Genomic DNA, 20,982 nt, shown 5'->3' with positions numbered 1-20,982 from the left:
AAGTCAGGAGATCGTGTCTGAATAATTCTCGAGGATGAATTACACGCTCCGAGTAATTAACCTTACCTTGGACGTTTCGCGTAAAAAATATTTAATCTACGACCTACCATGATAAAACGTAACTGGGCAAGACGTTGCGATCGTGCAGTTTACGCTCGTCGGTTATACTTGGCACCGCATACGCCGAAGCAAACATCGAACGGCAACCCCTTCGATCGTTCGACCGATGCAAGACGGCTGAAAAATGTCGACTAACCTCGGCTTGAAGGATTTCGCAGCCCCCGGTTGCCGCATTTACCTTCCTCCGGTTAGCTGCACGGGGTAAAAGTATATCGTCGCACCCGCAGGAAATTCGACTCGGTGGAATCGTTAAGCCCGCTATCCTACAGGTAGCTAAGAGGCTTAAAACAAGGGGAAAGAGGACTGACTCGACTTTATTAACGAGAGACGGCTGAAAACAGGTGCGCGGGCAGCGCCGAGCTTTCCGACCGCCCTTACTCTCTAAATTTCCCTTCGTGCATCTTGCATGAGCTGCACCACGCGGTCCCGCATTTTCACGCTTTACGGCTCTCCGGTTTTTCCTCGACATCGGGAGAACAAACGCGATAAAGAAACGCACCGTTGGCTTTTTAACACAAAGATTTTCGTTTTTCGCCACCGTGTTTTTAATACGTGTATTTTTTCCTCGGTTGGTTCGAGTTTCAGGACGGCTGGAAATAAAACGAATCACCTTTGAAAGTTTCAAGCCGGTCGAACGTTGAGAGTTCCGAAAGGATATCGAAGATCTAGCCAGAGTTATCTTGCAACGGCAATTGTACAAACCTTTCGACGTTCCATCGCGTTTTTCACGTCTACGTCTTCGAACAGTGGCTCGCAAAATGTCCCTACGTTTTTCAAAATCGACTACCTGCCTCTAACGATCCCCTGTCGTTCCAACTGTTTGGACCTTTTTTTTTTTATGTTTGTTAAAATTTACAACAATTCTCGCGTTGAGAATTTTCAGTAATTTTTCTGGCGTGGCGCAGTAACGTGGCTAATTATTTATAATAAGTTAATACTTATTATAGATAAGTATAATTTGTAAGTATTATAAATAAGTAAATATTACTTAATTTAAATAACTAATTGAATCTATCGTTTAGGTCTAGCGGATAGTGTCTCTTCAGCCTGCGGATCTGGTCCGACGTATCGAGTAGTCCAGTGATTAGGGGGTTTCGGTGTTTGTTGACTCTTTTGCTATATCTGTCGCTATATTTTGCTATTTGCTCTTTGACTGTGGGTATCTTGAGGTGGCGATGTATTGTTTCGTTGGTAACATACCAAGATGCATCTATTAAGGATCTTAGCGTTTTCGATTGGAAGCGTTGGAGTATTTCGATGTTGCAGTTACTTGCTGTTCCCCATAGTTGGATTCCGTGGGTCCAGACAGGTTTTATTACGGTCTTGTAGAGGGTAATTTTATTCTGTATGTTTAGTTTGAAGCGTCGGCCCTTGAGCCAATAGAATTTTTTTAGTTTGTCCTTTAGTTGCTTCGTTTTATCTGAGATGTTTTTTCCAAGTTAGTCTCCTGTCCAGGGTCAAGCCCAGGTTTATCTGACCGAGTATGTTTGGACTTTTACCGTAAAAAGATGCCTATGCCACGTTACGATTGAATTACATTCCGATTACGTCTGAATCGGTTAGCGTGCAGCTTGATCGACAGAAACCTAGTGGAAAGAGAAGGACGTGACATTTTGCGCGAGAAGACGCTGAAATAATCGGCGTAGCGTTTTCAGCGTAATGAACAACGAACCGTTCAGCCGGTAAATGTCAAACCCTGTCGCTCAAAGAGCCACGGCTCACAGTACGTATTTGTTATGTACACACGTATATCTCGTTGGAAGAAAGAAGTTGGTTGGCCATCGAGGAACTCAATGGCCCTCTTTACGTCGACGAATTTCCAGGTATTATCGGGTCGGGTTCGGTTTCCAAGCTTTCCTACCCGAGTTTTTCCCAGTCCAGTACCTATATACTTGTCGAAACTCGAAATCCGTCCAAGTTTATTATTTCGTTGTACTGGCAATTCGTACTCGTTTGCTTAGCTTTTATCTTTCATCGCGGTTAATTTTTAATTAAATTCTCGATATTCGGATACCTTTGATATTCCGAAAGTCGTTGGCGGTTTCGTATTCTGTGTTAATTAAAGCACTAAGACAACGCTCAAAGATTTTCGTTACGGTAGAAAAATTCTATTTGCGATTTTCGCTGAATTTTTCTCTGCCACCAGATTGCGTAGCACCGCAGAAATTTTCGAGTTCGTTGCAACAGTCACTTTCGTTTCTGCCGGTGCGTCGTGTCGTTTGTTGGTAACGGCCAATTTACTTTTAATCGTTGTCTCGTAAACGGTTCTTAAAACCTTAAAACAGATGAAAAGTATCACTTTGTCAACGGTAATCCTACAAAGTGAAGACTAATTTCTCCTCGGCGTGTATACGTATGTCGTTACTTTTATTATTAACATATAATATCGAATGTTCGATATATAAGCTATTCTGCAATGAAATGGGTGTCGCTTATTATTATAACGACTATTTTCCGCGTGGCATCTAATAAAAGATCAATTTTTTTGTCCTATCGTTGTATTAATACCCTGGAAAGCGAAAATACGTCAAGTAAAATAACCGTCCTTGTTTTTTTGTCATTATTTATATTACGTATTACGTATGAACGTATTATTTTACCAGTGGTAGTTTGTTTTTTGTGGAAGGTACACGGTCATAGGGAAAATGTTAAAGGTGATTCACGTTCGATCCCTTACACGGGAAAAAAGCGAATTCACTTATTTAACGTAAAGTTAAAATTGCGATAGGTGAAGGCCGCGAACAAAATCATTTGTAAGCGTCAGAGTAGTTGGATAATGTTATTTGTTCGATGTGACTATTACGTACAAGTCTTTCTCATTCGTCCGCGAGTTAAAATTCTACCAAATGTCCAAATTGGACAAATTGTGAATGAAAAGAATTAAATAAAAAAAAAAAGAAAAAAAAAGAAATTCGTGAGTCGATCTTCAAATACAACGTTAAATTCTATAGAAGGGGAACGAAATTCGTTGCCGAAATACCGCACGTTTGCAAATAAGTTAAGAACAACGGAACAAAGGGGCATCTCTGTATCAAAGAATACGACTGAAAAACAAATTGGAAGCGCAAAAGAGGAAATTCGTGGAAGATGCAGCTGCAAACAGCCGCCATTCATACCCCTTAACGGTTACTTTCTCGCTACAAGACCCCGAGACGGTCGAACCCTTTTTTCCAAGCATGCACTCGATGCTCTACACCGATGAAAAGTTTCTGGACGTGACAAAAGTTCTGCGAGCGAGTTCGAATTCCAGTTTTCTAGAGAACGGAAACCCGGAACGAGCGGTCCACGTGGCGCGCATGTGCTGCCGTACTATGCGCTTTGGATCTCCATGAGAAACGTTGGCAAACGGTAAGACGGAAAGTTTTCGCGCCACGTGATGTCCGAAACAGCGTGAGAATGGCCATGCAGCGCCGGAGGACGCTCGGCAAATACGTACAAAGAGAGCTTCCAGAGCTATTGTTTACGGAGACATCCGAGACTCGAAGAGAGAAACCAGTCCGAAGTTTCCAGCAAAAGTTCCAGAAGAATACAGGCCAGATGCCTGTGCTATTTAAGTGGACGGTTCCACGCTCTTCTCTTCGTTGTCTAGTTCGAAGAGCGAAAAGACGCTGACTTTCCGAGTTATCGAGAACTTCCAATTAGATTATTTCGGTCAAGTATTTCATTTGCAAAGTTCGATAAAAAGATTCGAGCGTTTCCGCATTTGGTAAATGTTTGAAACGTCGATCGAGCGGAAAAGCTTGCGAGAGAAAGAAATCGCAAAGGGGAAAGGAATTTGTCCGACAGGCGAAAAAATAAAGTAGCAACTGTTACGATCGAATTTCGCGGACTTCTATAGTTCGGCATGGCACGGTGTGGACAGCGTACGGTTAACGGTTAACGATCAGTCGCGAAATAGCTGTCGAGCGGAGCGCTTATCGTTAGCGGTAGATCGTATTGATTTCAAATCGTTCGTTATACCGCGTTCTTATCACCTTCTTTAACAACGTTAGTATTATCGTCATTATTATTTGTGCGCGAACAAACGGATTTTTCGATGTAGCGCAAATGTTTCGCGAAAACTGGACAAATTACATTTAAGCAGTTTCGTGTGAAATCAAGATTAAATCTTGATCGAGATTGCAAACGATTAGTCATTGTGATACCTTCTCACGCTTTCTGTTTGCTTAATTGGTAAAACGTAGTTGGATAGAAACAATTTCTATATGCGTATCGTGCGAGGGATCGATGGTACAGATACTAATAGAAGATGGTACTAATAGAAACTAGTTCAAACGGTTAATGGAATATGCGACCGTAAATGAAATTTATAACTCAGCTCGAAGACGTCGAAATCATCGAAAACGGAGTGTGCGAGTTAAGAGTTTCGTGCCAATACAATACCTGAATAACGCTGTATTCTTCGAGAAATCCTTCTAACTACGTTCACTATAGGTGCACAGCTACCATACAAAAACCGCTTCTAGAAACTTTCTCGTCCGTTTACTCACGAATCGAATTTGATATTTTGTTCTATGGGAAGATCATCGAACCGCTTCGGAAGAATCGCTTATCTTTACTCGAGGGTTCGTATCGTCAAGCGTCCCTGCTAGATTTCGAACGAGTAGATTTAAAGACGCGTACACCGTACCACCGTTCTTACGCGTTCTCCGGTATTTTTCCATTTAACGACGTGACAACTTTGCCCGCAACTATGAAATCCTGGTGAAGTTTATCGGACCGAAAGCAACGAGAAGCACGTGCGCCAGCTCGTGGCCACAAGTCGCCTTTTATTACGCGTATGCGTATATTTATGCGTAGACGCGAACGTTTCTTTTATCAAATATCTTGCACAAATTTAGCGAAACAGTATCGCTAATTTCAAGTCGATTATTCGATAAGCTATATATTTATACGTCCCAAAGTCCCTACTTTCTTAAGATCTTGGCAATTGCACGTAACAAGTCAAGGTGAAATAACGCGCTTCTTTCGCAGAAGACGCGGAATTCTCCTATCGTTGATACAGATACCTGAATCGTAAGAAGGATCGTACGAAGAGACAAATAATCGGATTAATTCGCTCTTTTCACGATACGACGCTATTAAGGAATTCGACGAAAATCGTAATAAATAATCGAACAAACGCGACCAACTTAGATACTTAACTCCCTTGACTCAACTTATTTAGATGTTTCGATCTAGCCGATAGAAACGGATACAGTTGATTAGCATTGTATATTAGTTTCAAAGTAACAAAGTTCCTGCCATCGATGTACAATATCTGTGTTTTTAAACGCAGTTACACCTGTGTGCGCGAACGAACGAACTCGGATCAGAGGAAGATCACGGTTCTAATATATTTTCGAGTTGCAGATATTTCACGAAGACGAGATAGTAGTTTCGATGATATTTTATTCTTGCCAGGTCGAATCCTTATTTTCCAATAAAATTCGCGCCACTCGTGCTTTAACCGGTCAAACCGGTGTAACGCGTATCGCTTTGAAAAACATTCGATTCTATTCGTTCCGAAGTTACACCAATTGTACACGATATGTTGCGCAATATAGTTTAGTTACGTAGTGCCGGATGTACGTATCGTTGCGCGCGCACGCTCGCATTCGTAATTTTACAAGGAAAGCTCAATCCAAAGTTGCGTTCTACTTCTGCCCGAAGCAACCACCGCCGCTGGTTCTCGGCGCGTAAAAGAACTTTGTTCCCCGGCGCTTTGACCAACCTGACAGGCACTTTTCTCTGAAATAAAATAACGGGCGCTTGCATACCTGCGCCCATTCACTTGCCCTCGGTGAATATGGATTGCGACCGATTGTGCCGGCACGGCGCAACAATGCCATCGAAAGAAAAGGACCCTTTTACCCGAGGTGCTCACCTGTGGCCTCGAATGCGCGTCGTCAGGTGTATTCAACGCGAGGGACCTCGTTAAACGCGTTCGTCGTGCGCCTAGTATTTAGCAGTATTTTTACTGCCGAGTCTCTTTGCCCTTTATACGTCCTTTTATCGGCCGATACATTCTTTTTTTATTTTTCCAGCCACTTGGTTAGCCAACGATAAATATCGCTTACTTTTGTATCCGGTGATGTATTGGAAGACTCTAGAATTTAGAAAACGACGATCCGTTGCTCGGTCAAGGGGACGAACAGCGTGAATTTTGTCGCGTATCGTACCGTTGTATATCAGATCCTAACGAAGAAAAGACCAGAATCGAAAGCCGATTAGCAGCGATTAACAGAGATTCAAATTTTATCGACTTTTGTTTACATATGCTAGGTGAAGTAGGTATTTCCTATGTAATGTGCAGTACAATTTAAAATTACTAGGTAGAGAGGATTCGAATCGGTACTAACCGAATGAACTACGCTATAATCCAAACAACTTGCCACATTTTACTTCACACAGTATTACAGTTTGCGTAGGTTAACTACGTTACAGAGGAGAAATTTGTATTAGTAATGGCAAATACAACCGGTTCCTATGAGAACCAAACGTGCGCATACGTACTTGCAACGCGCATAAGAGGTTTATCCTCGTGAATCCCATTTAGGTTAAGCGAATCAACATCCATCAAAGAGTCGAAGTGACTTTGGTCGATGAATTTCTATTTTACAAGGAAAGCAATTACGTAGTTACGCTTTGCCTTTGGACCATCGGCTTCCGTTATTTTATTATTCCGTTGTATTGTTTTACCCCGATCGATAAGCGAAGACGAATCGATAAACAGGATTTACGATACGGATTTTTCCTACGATTTAATCGCGGTCGTGCGATGCGAAGTAGTAACAGCTAATGAGAAAAACTACGGAGAATTAGTTGCCATAAAGTAGGGCATGCGTACTATGCACGAAGAGGAATATGGGAATTACCCTTTAATTACCCAGTATTCCAGATGCACGGAGATATGGATTATTCCACGGTTAAAGCGATGGATTCTTTGCGTCCTCGTTTTCTTCTTTCTCTCCTTAAATAATGGAAAGAAAGTTAAAACGTTCAGTTTGAACGCATAACGTTAACGTTTTATTCCGATGTTGTTCGATTAAGATATATTTCGCGAAATATTTCGAAAAAATGTCGTAAAAGATAGGTCGGAGCTGCCGACTGGAAAATAGTAAACGCTATTCAGAGAACTCGGAAACGACGCGTCAGCTTCTCCTGGAATTTTTTCAGGGAAAGAACACCGACCGATCTTTTCTCGTCCGTGAAGTTGCCGGCTACCGGACGAAAAGAAATGCCTGCTGCGAGGAATCGACGTGACGGGAAAGTTCGATATGTCACGCTGTGTCGGGACCTTTGTTCCGCCGCCTACAACGACAGTCTCCACTAACGAACTTCTCGTCGAAATTAACGTCGTCTGTTTCGCATCTTTCGCCGCTTTTCCACACGAACCTCCCCAAACGAATTCTCGATATCGAGGAAGATCGTTTAACCGCTCGGCTCGAGTTTCGATTCCAGATCGAGGTTCGGGTGGAATCGATCGCGATTCAGGGTACCTACGCGCGCACGACGTGATTGATTTTCTGTACAATGTAGGTACGGTTTATTCGTTTTTGAGTTAGTGGAGTCAGTTAAGGAAGTTAACGGGTCGATCGTAAACGTAACGATTTGTCAAAGTTGTTCGAGGCGAGTCTTATATTACGTTACGAATTATTTTCGATTCCGTTTGCTCGTTCGTAATCGAGTTAGAAGAGAATTTTGTCATTGAAAGCGGCACGGCGTAACGGTGTTTAACGACGAAAGTTGTCGGGCAACTCGGTAGCTTCGAAATTATAATGTAAATTTCCGTTAAAATACTATATCCGTCCGACCTGGCTGTAAAATTGGACCAGACGCTACGCGTTCCACGATTTATCTCGCAAAATTTACGTCCGGCTTTTGCAAAACGTAGAACCGTGCATACACGATGTACGTACATGCATGAAAAACAAATTATGTAGCGCATTCCATCCTGAATAGGTCATCGATGACGACCCATGGTATTTCTCGAAAGTGGTGTCTTCTTTGAGGCAATGTCTACGTTCTTTCTTCCGCTGCCGAGGATAAGAGAGCAAGGGAAGAGAAAAATATATAATTTACAAAGAAATCTGTACGAATAACGTTTTAAAGGATCGAAACGAGTCGCGAAGATCGTAATTTTCGTAATTCGCCCGAGATTCGGCAAAGGAACGAAATTTCCCTTTTATCGAGCGAAATCTTCCATCCTCGAGGACAGAGATATCGAACTTTGGCTAGAGTCTTGGCTGGGAATCGAGATCGTTTCGCCATAACGACGGTGCTCGACATCGGTGCGCAGCCTTTTATTCGTAAAACGAGCCACGTTCGGCTGCATATAGAATTGCTGTCTACGGACTCCTATCCTTGGGCCACTGAAAATCTATTATTAGCGCACCAGACGCAGGTAGACGTCCCGTCGTTAAAACTATGAATCATCCTTCGAGACTGCTCTTCAGCTTCTTTTCCGTTGTCGCACGATGCTTGCCTTCGGTTTTTCGAAGAAACGACGGGCAAATTTACGCATCAGAGTCGTTGAAAAATCCGTTCTCTGCAAAGCGGAGCGATATCTCTTATGAAATAGAAAATGCGATCGAACGTCCAAGTGGCTCTTACTATGATCTCCCGACAAGGAGCCATTCACGACGCTTTATGATACGCGTAAGATAGCATAGCGTACATTTACGACGGATAAACGAAAGGGGTGCGTGTAATCGACCGTCCCTCAAAGACGATATCTTCGGATTTTTTACAGACGATGGCAAATTTGGAAGATCAGTTACGAATTAACGATCGAACGAGCTACCTGTCCAAATACGTCACGACTCGTTTCTCGGAAATAATTCTCAACGACAGCTTCCCTTTTCGCACGATACGTAGCCGCGAATATCTAGCGCCGTCAACGTTCTTCCCGTTAAATTTTCATCATCCGTCGAGTGTAAATCTTTCCACGAGTCGTAGTTTACCGATAATAATTCCTCGCGCGAACTCTCCAGCACGTAATTCTTTAAATTAGACAAGATATTCTTCGGCTGAATTATAATTTTCGTCGCTAGTGTCAACACGATATTCCGTTTATCTTGCGAAAGCAGCAAAATTCCACGGAATTAGAAACGCTCGAGTCGCAATCCCGTTATACCTCTCAGGGGACGATTTCGATGAAATTCCGAAGAAAAGAAACGTTAATTTTCGCTAGATAATAATTTGGTAGTCCTGACGTTGATTCGACGATCGGCGGTCCTTGCGAAATTTATCGCAGACGATCGAAGGTCAGGGGTTGAGCGTGGCGGAATCGCAACAACCGGCAGGTGCCAGGATCTCAGCATCGCTGGCTTCTTCGGTGCTGCGAGAACAGTTCGAACGAAAATTAACGTTACTTTCGAAAAGTCGAGCCGCGTTACGGGTTACGGCCCATGCGCACACGTCGTTTCTGCTGTATACACGGTGTGTCTGGAAGTTTAGTCTTTCGTGTGACCAAGGAAAACGAGTTGTTCGAATCTGGCGTTCTTTTTCGAATAGCCTCGGTTAGCTGCGTGCTTTACGTAGAAAACACGAATAGGCGATCAACGAATTTTAGTCTGGTCGAACGCAAAGGCCAAACCGAATATCTCGAAACGAAAAATACCAGGTGGATCGCTAACAACGTACGATACGAAGTTTCATCGACTTCTCGTTTTCGCTCGCTCGATGTTACTTGCATCGCGAAGCAGACACCTAATCGCGTATTGCAGCGATGTTAAAACGACGCCGAACGATAGGACGCGACGCTCGATAGATCGAAGCTGTTGAAAGCAAAAATCCCGATGGTTTGTTCTTCACCTTCATTCGTTAAGTCGAAATTTCGTCGAATATGTCATTCGTCGTAACAAGCTCGATCCTGTTCTACGTTATCGATAAACGCTTTAGATAATTTCAACGATCCTAAGATTATCAGTCAATTCTTTACCAACGATGTCGACTTTTTTTTTTTACGAACAATATCGCCGTTTATCGACCCGGTTTATTAACCGGGATATTTAACGGATTATCAATCAGTAGCTGGAAAGTGCATCTTCTTTCAGCTTGGAAACCTTAGCCATGCCTCCGTCGAACCAACATGGTGCGACGTTCCGCTGTTGTTGCCGTTGCTCGAAAAAGTCGTCGCTCGTTGTCGAACGTTGGTTCGGCAAGGGGAAAATGTTCTCGGTTGGCATAGAGGGTGGTCGAGATGCGAGTAAGCAAACGTGACCGTGGACAACCTGTGTTTCGGTAATATCGGATCGCGATGATAGGTTGTCATAGGAGACGAACGAAGAATGACAACAAAAGAACGTCAGCTGGCCTGCCGTTGCCGGAACGCTGTAATTAGAAACCGGCGGAGGGGGGCTTGAACGGAGCGACGTGGTGGGGGTTGATCGGCCGCGAAGCGTGGCTCCTCTTCAGTCGGTCCGGAAACGCGGTCTACGCAGCACGTTTTTCCTCGTTGTACGCTCGCTCGTTGCACGTGACGCGATGTTTCTTTGTACGCGTGGATCGTTGTGCTCGTCGTGGCCGCGTCCGGTGGTCGTTGCGCGGTGTGCCAGTGCGTAAACACAGTGAAAAAGGTACGTGGTTACGAGGGAGGCTGCCTCGACGAGCGGGATGGTCAGCTTTAAGAACAACAACGCAGACAGGTACGCTCGAGCGCATTTCTTTGGATTCGCAATCGCGTTTAACGGGCTCCGAGCGCGCCACTCCGCGGCAACAGCGTGATACGACGTAACGAGAATATCCAACCGTTCGACGATTTCGTCATGGAAACGAGCAACTCTCGATTTTCCTGGTATTCGGATTACTCGATTCTGGAGCACGCGATTATATCGAGAATGAAACGCGAGCGAATCGGTTCTCGCCAGGTGCTAATTATCTCTGGATTTGCTTAACGGCGCATTACCGCGTGCACGAGTTATAAAATGTCTTGTCCTTATCGCGCTCCGTTTCCGCATAGCCCGAAAAACACGGACCGTGCATTCGCGCTTATTTCCGTTTCGTATCGCGCAGCCTACGATTCGATTTACAAAAGTTTCGAGCGACTGTGCTCGATAAAGTCCGAGTATCGTTCGCGATAGAGAAAACGATGTCGAAAGATAATGCCTTCGATCGTGCTATTTACTTTTGATCTCATCCAATAATACGTCTGCGTACGTATAATCAATTCGTTTCTTCTTGCAGCTTACGATCAATTTGCGAACGAATGCGCGCAATAATTAGAAATTACGATGGCAATTACAAAAACAGTTTTTCTCTGGTTTCGTCGAATGAAAGTGTTCGGCAGTTGTAACTTCGATATCCGATTTTTTTCCTCGACTTTAGGTGCGTTATCGCGCCCAACGTCGAATTTAAAGTTCTCGTTTGAAACTCGTTTCGATCGTGCCGTGCTATATTTCGAAGGAAAAGTTTTCCTGCGCGTTGTTTCGGAAACTAGATTACGCTCTCGAGTCTAGTTTCTGATACGAGTTGATGCTTATTGCGAAAATGAAGAGGTTAGTCCTCCGATAGACACGTATCGGCACTTTATTCCAACATTTTTCTCCTTCGCGTCGCTTCGATACTCGGTATTTATCGTTTTCTCGGATTTATCTAAACGTTACTCTACGATCCGTTTGATTCGCAGAACGGCTTTGTTCTTCTCTGTTTGTTCTCTGTCGTCACCTTTTTATAACTCGAGCATAGCCGATTAAAAGAACAAAAAGTTGCTTTATCTGTCGCCTCTTAGGAGACATAAACATTTACGAACGACAGGATATAAATAAACAAGTTGCAAACATTTTTATCGTAGGCCACGGCTGAAATTCTCGTATATATACGACCCGTGAAGGGACACACGTACGTAAAGTTTCAGGTCGATCGGTTTACGAAGTATCGCGAAAATCCATTTCTCGAAACGTACGTAGCTCGACGCTCGGAGCAGCGCGAAAGCGCCACTACCAAGAAGTACATGTTGGCGATAACGAAAGGAAATTTACGAAAGAACGATCCTTGAATTATATCGAAGGCGGACAATCGAACGCGCGTTTGTCCGAAATATTTGCAAATTAGAAGCGTAAAGTAAGAAAAGGGGACAGTTTTTCGATCGTGAGCGAATACGCGATAAAAAACAGTATTACGTCAACGGCGGTTAACGCGCTAACAACACGCGGTTCATTCGGCGATCAATTAGTCGTATCTAGCATCGACCGAGAGAACCGGATCTCGACGAAACTCTCGTTTTGGTCGTATCCGAGTTGGAAATCGATCATCGAAAGTAGGAAACACACAGCGGAATAGGAATGCTTCTCGAATTTGGTCGAACTATGCGGGAATATGGGATTCCTTCGGGCGAGCTTTATCCAGGTACATGGCGCGGACGCGATCCGGTGCAACGCGTGACAGAGAGCGTGTGCGTTTCGCGTTTGTTTGACTTGGAAAGCGTTCGAGCGATTCGGCGGCGGGGGTTTTCGAAAAATATCGTTGCAGGCGAACGGGCCGAGTTCCGAGCATTGTAAAGTTTCCGACGTGAAATTGCCGTTGGCGCAGCCGTTTCCGCTGCGATAGACCGCATTCCAACCGTGGTTCCAGGTATTCCGATCGGGTCTTGAGGATTATGGCGGACGCAGGGAAATCGCGATGCTCGAATGCGATCGTCGACGGATTACCGAACGATATCGATGCTGGATTAGTTTCTGCGAACACGTCGCGTCCCCCGATGAAACGTCATTATTTTAACCGAGAGAATATTGCTTTAATGCTAGCTGCCAGACTCTCTCCGTCCTCGCCTTTCGGCTGGGATAACGCGCTTCTCGAAATATTAGCGTTTCGTGGAAATCGGGACTACTCGTACGTATCGTGCTACTGCAGAGCCGTGCGTTTAAATCAAATTCCTGCACTGCGAGAATTTTTCTTTTTGCTTTTTCCTCAAAAATGCTGGAAGATACCTTTTGTTCGAATTCCTTCCCCTTCAACGGGGCACGTCTGGCGATGAAACGCGGTCGTAACGTCGCGGTAAATCCGGAATCCCATAGGATGCAACGTGCGACGAGTTTCGTATCCCTTTGCGGATTCCGATCATCCTGCGAATTCATTTTTCTAAAGTTCTGCCGATTTGTCGTTGAGCGATGTTCCGTGGCGGGGTCGTGGTCGGACGTTGTTGCCCGAGCTTGGGACAGAAGAGGAACGTTAAGACCACCGCAAAGTTTCTGGCATTGGACCGACGCCGTTAAGGTCAAGTATAGAACGTTTCTTGTCTAAACTTGGCTACGGCGTTTCGTTGAATTTTTAGCAACTGCCACGAGCTCTTCGCGAGGGGCACCTCCTGAGACGCCGTCGTTTTGTCGCGAACGTTCGAATCTTAAAATAATAACGCCAAAATTAGAGTAAGAGGGTGTAACGCTGCGTCGAGGTTTATAACGCGTGAGTTTCCATCTTAATTTCTCGAAATCGTCGAATCTTCCTAAAGCTTGCTCGTTACGATCGACCGATGTCAGCAAACTCGCAAAGCGTAGTCGCATTTTTTTTTATTACGGCCGTTGCTGGGAAACGATTGACGACGTGACGGCCAATTACCGCGACAAAGAGAAAAACGGTCTTCCGTCGATCTTAACAACAAGCTAAATTTACTTGCCTATCGTTTAGCGTTTCTGCGAACGTCTACAGTCTGCGTAGGTCCATACGTTATGCAACTCTGTGCTTATGTAGTCTGAAAAATTGAATGGAGACAGGGCTGCGTAGAAATAATACGCGTTGCATATACCGAAGAAACGTGACAAATGGTTCGCAACGGGGAATTGCGATTTTTAATCCGTCGAGCTGGCTTGCCAATGCTCGTTAAATCCCGACTTAACATCGTTCCACTCTTTGTCTTCCCATTGTTTTTATCCTATGCTCGTTTTCTTTGTTTTTCTACGTTCGTCGAGAGATGGTACGGTACGGAAAGCGAAAAAAAAAAGAAAAGAAAGAAGAGGTTCGATATCGTTTTTTTCCAAATTTTCCCTATTTTCTCGTACGATATATTTTTAGTTTTTATTCGCGCAAGTTACCATTGAAATTTGCTTTGCCGTGTCGCAACGTGGCGCGACTCTTTATTCGAGAGACAGAAAACACGTGGTACGCAGGTGTGCACTCGCCGTCTCTTCGACACAATTTCCAACGCGTTTTACTTCGGTTTTCAAATACAACTATAGTCCACGGTCGGCGTGATTTCTATCGAAAAGCACGGACTTTAGTCCTGGTTTTGGAAAAAATTTTTCCAGGCAATTATTTTTTCTTAGCACGTACATTCCTATAAGTTCTCTGTATCTTTACGTTTCTCGTTATCGAACGGTTTGTATCGATTTGTATCGGAGGCGATGAAAATCGAACTTATCGTCTATATGAATTTCATCGTGACACGACACCGTAACGATATTTTCCGAACAAAGTCGGATTACGGATTAGTCTTGGGTCCTCGTTAGGCGAGATCGTGCGACCGGAAGGTTGGCTTTCGGCGCGGATCTCTCGCGGCGCGCGCACCAGCATCCTGCGAGTTTACCCCTCGTTCGCGTAGTTAGCGTTGCTACGGGCCTCGGTACGGTAAAACGGTTATCGGTAAAATCCGCGGTAATTAATTCGACCCGTCGTACGTGGAAAATGGCTATTTCCTGAGCTTTGTTACTCGGTCAAGCGCTGCGCATCCGTTGTCCTTCTTGGTTTTTCGTGTTCTCTTTTTCCCTGTTAAATACGATCTCGCGTACGACGCCGATCTTTCGTCCGTAACCTACGATGCTTACGTACTCTCTTTCGCGGTTGACTTTGAGAGAGAAAATTGCGATCGAATCGCAGATAAAATACGATAAAGTATACGATAGATAGAGATCTCGTACGAATTAGAACCGTTTCGATTCGGTTGGTTTTGTGCGTCGCAGACGCTACTTTACCACCCCGCTGATAGTACTGGAGTAGAGCGTTTCGAAGCTCGTGTCAAAGAGTAGAAGAGTAGGTTTACTCACAGGTAGCAACGACTTCCAGTTTACCAGTTTCATCGAAATTTCGTCGAAACGTTGACGCTTTGATCGATGGCTCTGTGAAATTGTACTAAAATTATGTTCGAAAATTAGCGTCGAAGCTGAATCGAATTGAGAAATTTGTCGTCGAGAACACAATGTTGCGACTTAAAATTCCGCGTCGTACGTTTCAATTAGGAAGGAATCTCTTAATTACGTTTCCGCGAACGAAAAAATGTGAGAAACGTTAGGTGGCGTAGCGATGTTTCGCTCGGCTAAACTTTATACGTGCATTTTGCCTCTAATTGAAATACAGGCCCTTTGAGTTGCTCCTCCTTCAAGGATCCGCAGGTTAAGCTTGCGTAATTTATTTGCCAGGGATCCAGTTTCTGCGACGTTGCATCCGACGTAAGTAGGCGTGCATTCGAGGTCGACTTTAGTAATTGCATCCTTTCGAATATACAGGTTACCACTTTTCCCATTTTCCTGTTTATGCGAATTACGTCACCGACGTAGGAATCGACTCGAGCAAATCGCCGATTTATTCGGTTTTTTTTATTTGGTTTTTCAGTTTGTTTTAAAAAAGCACGCATGACCGAAGACGCGCTACTATCTGCCGCCACTCAGCGGCTCGCCTCAACAGATGCAGCTTCTCTTTAACGGCCCTTCTGTCGGCCTTCTATGTACTTTTTTATCTACCGTCAACACGATATCGCGTCGCTCGGCGTGTTTGGCGTTTAGATAAGAGCCGAGCCGTTGCGAAGGAGGCCTCGCCGGGCCCTTTCCACGTTTCCGCTCTCACACTGCTTTCCACGGGGACGGTAGATAAAATCGTTCGCTCGCTCCGATCGAACCGGTACGATCCTCCGCGCTGCGTACCGCGTCCGATTCCTTCTTTCATCGTAGCCGTACGTTTAATCCTATAACGTTGACAACGTTCGAAAACAAGAGTAGCAAGCGATTCTTCGGAACGGTACGGTTTCTTAGCGCGGGTTTTTGTTACGACACGAACGTTCTAGCAACACGGTTGTTCGCGTTCGTAGCAGGCAGTTTTAATCACTGCAACCTATCGTAAGCATAATACAGCGATAATCGTGAAATCGAGATCGAGGTCGATAATGCGACGTATGCGTTTGAATTTGGTTACGTCACTCCGATCGACATAGCGCGATATCGAATATTACAGGATACGTCTTTAGTCAAAGTTGTTCGACGTTTCACGACAAAACGTTCCTTTATCATCTTCGTGACAAAGCCCTGCTGTGGAAGGAGCGGTATTTTGCAATTTTATGCGATTTTATGGAATTTTCGTAGCGCCGACAAGGCGGTAACGCGCTGGTTGTAGGAGTATTTGTGTTGTTTCGTGGGAATTAACGCGTCGCCGCGCGTCGCTCGTCGCTCGTCGAGGGGATCGCAGGTGGGGTACTGTGGCGCAACCGGATGTAACCAGACTTTTTTTTCTACGTAACTCTTTACCAGGTGTGAAGTACGATATATTTTTTAGAAATTGACAAAAAAATCGATAACGTTGCATCTAGACGCGTTATATATTTGACTTTGAATCTTACAGGAGGAAAATACGCGATATATACGTGTAATGTTTTGAAATTGAACGTTGAAAAGCGACTGGAAGGATCAGGAATACGCAATACCGTATTTCAAAACGTATCGTCCGAGACAATCGGTGACCGACTAATCTTTGAAACGGGAAACGCCGTGTTCGAACGCACCGGCGATAAATTCGAACTTTCGTTCAATTTAAACAAGACGCTATCAACCGCCGGATTTCTTAATCGAAGCGTGCGTTATCTTCGATGAGATTGGTAAACCGGGTTCCTCGATAATACGTTCGGATTCGTCGCGGTTGAACGTATCGTAATTGAAATATCTTCGATTAGATCTTGTTACTCGGAAAGATTTTACGAATTATTTTCGAAGGTACAAGCGCGACGCTTTCGATTTCTCCTCCTCGAGTATCGGGTAAATTTGATAGTCGGGTAGAATAATACGTACGTATCCCGCTTTCTCTTCCTATCTTACCAACCCGAACGCGTCCCTTCTTTACAGTCGTCTACCTTACCTGCAGGTGGTCGAACGGCGATATCTCTGTAAAAAGCGACATTCGCGATAGTAGGTAAAGTTTCCGCCAACGAACAAGGTAGAACGATCCGTTATCGGTACGACGACGCGAGGCTGCCGGCGATACGTCAGCGATACGACCGAGAACGACAAAATTGTACGTATTTTGACACGAACGAATCGTTTTACCTAGCATCGCATTCGTATCGGTTTGTACGATTATTCGTAAACTCGGCTATACCGCTGTTACGATCATTCCGGCGTTATCGTAGCATATTACTGTACGAGACTCTCGTATCTCTGGCGTTAGAACGTATTTACGATGCTTTGTTTTACGACCATTTTACGTCATTTAGCACATCGTGGTTCTTTATTTGCATTTTAGCGATCAGACAACGCCGCATCGCCATCTGCCCGGCACTCTGCGAGGTTCCCTGAGCTACTCTCACAGCCACCGGCATAACCATCTCCACAGACATGATCCACCGTTGCCACCGGCATATTGCACTCCGCCTCCGCCGCCCACCTCCAGTTTGTCCACAGTGCAGCGTGGCTGTGCCCTGCATTCGAGGTAAGTCGCCGCAGCCGACCCATCCTGTACACCGGCCTTAATTGCCATACATATGTACTCGTTACTCTGGAACGTGTCGTACGACCGTTGCGGTCTGTTTCGATTCTCCGTGACCGGTGCTATCCTTTAAAACGTCACGACCACGCCGGTCTATTAATCCGCTCGGCTCTTCCTTCTTGCTTCTGTTTTTCCCATCGCGCCTACCTATACGTCTACGTATGGTCGTGTATCGAGGCTGTACCAAGGCTGTACCGAGGGATGCAAGAGGATTGAATTTCAGGGTGAGACTGGTTTTCGACACCCGATACACGCTATACGTACCGCGGGACGTTCCGGACCCGATCGTCGGGTAATTGTTACGCGAAGGGTGGTGAATGGCTACGGCCTACCGAAGCAACGATGAATCGCGACCGGTTCCAACCGCGTGTGAAACAGGGAAAAACACGGACCCTGGCTAAACGCGGATGATCGTCGATGAATTGGCTGTGCGCTCGCGCTTTCTAACTGGAAACAGCAGAGAGAACAGATGCGTTTAGGAGACGAGTTTAAGTAAAAGTATATCCCGCGTATCTTTGCAAGGCTAGGTAAGGTAATATTTGACGTCTCCGTCAAATATTTGTTTCCGTATCGACGAAACGCGGCAGCCTGTTCGTATTACGAACTTCAACCGTATTAATTTGATAAGAAAAGGCGAGCCAAGAGGCGAACGCGCAAAGGTAACGAGTGGCTTTCGATCTCGAGTGGGATAAAAGCAGACCGGCGATTAAAGTTCTCGTCGGAGGAAGTCTAGCGGTCGTAAAAGATCGTTTTCGTCCTGTTTGCTTGGTTAGGCGAATGCTACTGCTACTTTTATCGTTCCTAGCAGAGCGTTCGGCAAATTTAGCCGGTTCGCTCGATATTAGCCCAGTCCTGTGTAACGCGGACGATATATTTTCGAAATTCTCGATATTAAATATGCGAAATGCACAGCGTGGACGTAACGGTCGACCCTCTCGAAATACGACGGAGTTTCGTATTTTGCGAGAGAAGAAGGAAAAAGGAGAGAATTACGAGACGCGGAATCGTTTCATCGGTCTGGGAAAACGTTTTAATTTGCACGGACCCGGTCTCGATCGCGCGCTCGCACCCGGCTAACCTCGATTCGTCGACAGCGTATTCGAACGAGGCTGAACTCGCGTTTTGCATTCCGCTTTCGATCTGGCCGCTGCCATCCTCAACGAGCGTAACCGTCCCGCGCAAAAATCCCACCCGTGGATCACGTTTCGGCAGGTTCGCCAGGATTACGGAAACGCTGTCCGATACGTGTACAAATTCCAGCTGTGTGCGTCGGCTCTATCTCTCGCGCTTGCTTCCACCACCACCGATCTCGACGATAAAACGTTTCCCTTTATCGACTGCCGCTCTTTTTCCTTCTTTTCTCGTTCCCATCGCCGCACCGTGCAACTCTTTTTCTTCGCGCCGCTGCAACCCATTTAAATAATCAATCGGCCTTCTTCTATTTATCTTCCTGCTTCCGACTCTCTGCTCCTCCTTGTCGCCTCTTTGTTGCTCTTCTCGTCTCGATTTTATCGCTCTCCTTTTCCCCGCCTCAGCGTCTTTTCCCGCTTTTCCTGCTCGATAACGGGAATTTATGACGAGCTTCCTCTAATTCGTCCGTCGGATTCGTTAACGGTTTTAATCGAAACTGGACCGCGTAATTACGAGCGACGAGGTGGAGCGACTGTCAGGGGCGGGCTTCCAAGCAATATATATATTCGCGTTTCTTACCTTTCGTTCGATAGCATCGTCACGACTACATCCTCGAAAGCATTACTCCGCGTTCGAAGAAGTACTAAGCTGTTCCAGGCTTTGATCGATTCCTTCCCACCGCAGGCTCTATTATAGGTTCGACGCCGACCCTCTTGCGATAGCGACGTTGCCGTCGAATTTGTCATTCGAGGCAGGATCGATGTCTTTCTAATCGCTCTTCTAGAGCCGACGTTTGAATTTCACTCTGAACGAAGCCGATAGCCCGTGCTTAAACAGGTGCCATCGAAATACGTTCGTTTTATCGATCGACTAATTTTCTATCGATGCTCGAGTCGCGCCATGCGATATGCAGCGGCGTCACGGCAACGTCCTTGCGAAGGTTCCGACCTAACCGTATATCGTATCGCTCAGCGTACGCTCCGCGATGCATTGTTCGCCGTATCTCGATAACCAATTCGTACGTAGCGATACTTTGCATAGGAATACGTAATCGTTGCGTAAACTTACCGCTAATCTTGCGTAAACCAGCGTTCACGGTGTACGACGTATTAAGCGAGGAATTGAAATCTACGGCGAACCATAGACGCGTTGCGTCGATCGTGAATCGAGCTACCAATTACGTAAGTGGCTATCAAGAATCGCTACAGCTTTGGCTAGATCTAACCATTAGGCGAATCGACTCCGAATCACCGTTCGCCGCTCTAACGATCCACGGTGTTATCGCGGCAATATAGTCGTGTATCGCGCTATACCTTTGCTCGAGATTCGTTACGAATCCCCATAGATCACGTCGTTGCCATCGAGCGTGAAATAATATATACGCGCGTCGGTGGAGTGAAATACGTACGTGGAAGTAGAAAGAGACCAAAGGGAGACGAGAGCTCGATTCGATCAAATTGAATCGCCGTCGAATAAAGGGTAACGGTAGTCCGTTACCGTTCTTGAATAAAAACAGAGAGTGAAAAAATATAAAAAAAGGAGAGGAAAAAGATCAACGACTAATTCGATCAGCGACGCCGGTTAGATCGTTTAGAATCGAATAACGGGCATCGACTGGAAATCAGAAGCGAACATCGACTCGACGAAAGTTTACGTTCGACGTATTTCGTTTTCAGCGGCGAATCTGGCTCCGGCTATTCTGGTTCGGCGAGTTCCAAGTTTCGCCCGTTGAAAGTCTTGGACGCTTTTCTAATTAATCCGCGGAGCTCGGCGATAAAAACGTTACCCCGTCTATTAGCAAGTTCGACACGCTGTTTTCCCTTCTTTTTTTAATCCCTCTCCGTTTCCCTTTCTTCGGAGGTTTAGTTCGGCTGCAGGGTATTTAAATTTTCCTTCGTCGAGCGAAAAGTTCGCGAGACGTAATTGGGCTGTTTATAGTTGGCCGTCGCGCATCCGTTCGTTTCTGTAAATCGAAGGAAATCGAAGGAAATCGAACTCTCCGTCTCGATCGACGACAAGCTGCGATCGTTCTCGTTTCCACAAAGCGAATTTTCGAGAAAAATCTTCGAT

The 20,982-nt window shown here is 45.3% G+C and overlaps 1 protein-coding gene across 8 annotated transcripts in view; it reads left to right on the top strand.

Moving 5' to 3' along the window:
- LOC117160127 (uncharacterized) overlaps positions 1-20,982 on the top strand; it is a 194,229-nt gene that overhangs the window by 44,132 nt on the left and 129,115 nt on the right. For 6 of the 8 annotated variants that reach the window (XR_013061524.1, XM_076627398.1, XM_076627370.1 and 3 more), the window contains exons 1-2: positions 10,517-10,751; positions 17,539-17,724. Coding sequence is in view for 6 of the 8 variants with exons in the window: in XM_076627398.1 (XP_076483513.1) it covers positions 10,720-10,751; positions 17,539-17,724 (218 nt within the window). In the remaining 2 variants the exon portion in view is untranslated. Of the gene's footprint in view, positions 1-10,516; positions 10,752-17,538; positions 17,725-20,982 lie in introns of those variants that run through there. The other 2 variants (XM_076627406.1, XM_076627378.1) reach the window with 2 other exon arrangements.

Source organism: Bombus vancouverensis, chromosome 2 (genome assembly GCF_051014615.1).
Source record: "Bombus vancouverensis nearcticus chromosome 2, iyBomVanc1_principal, whole genome shotgun sequence".
Lineage (NCBI taxonomy): Eukaryota > Metazoa > Arthropoda > Insecta > Hymenoptera > Apidae > Bombus > Bombus vancouverensis.
Note: the sequence above shows the minus strand (reverse complement) of the source record. Positions and strands in the feature narration are given on the sequence as shown.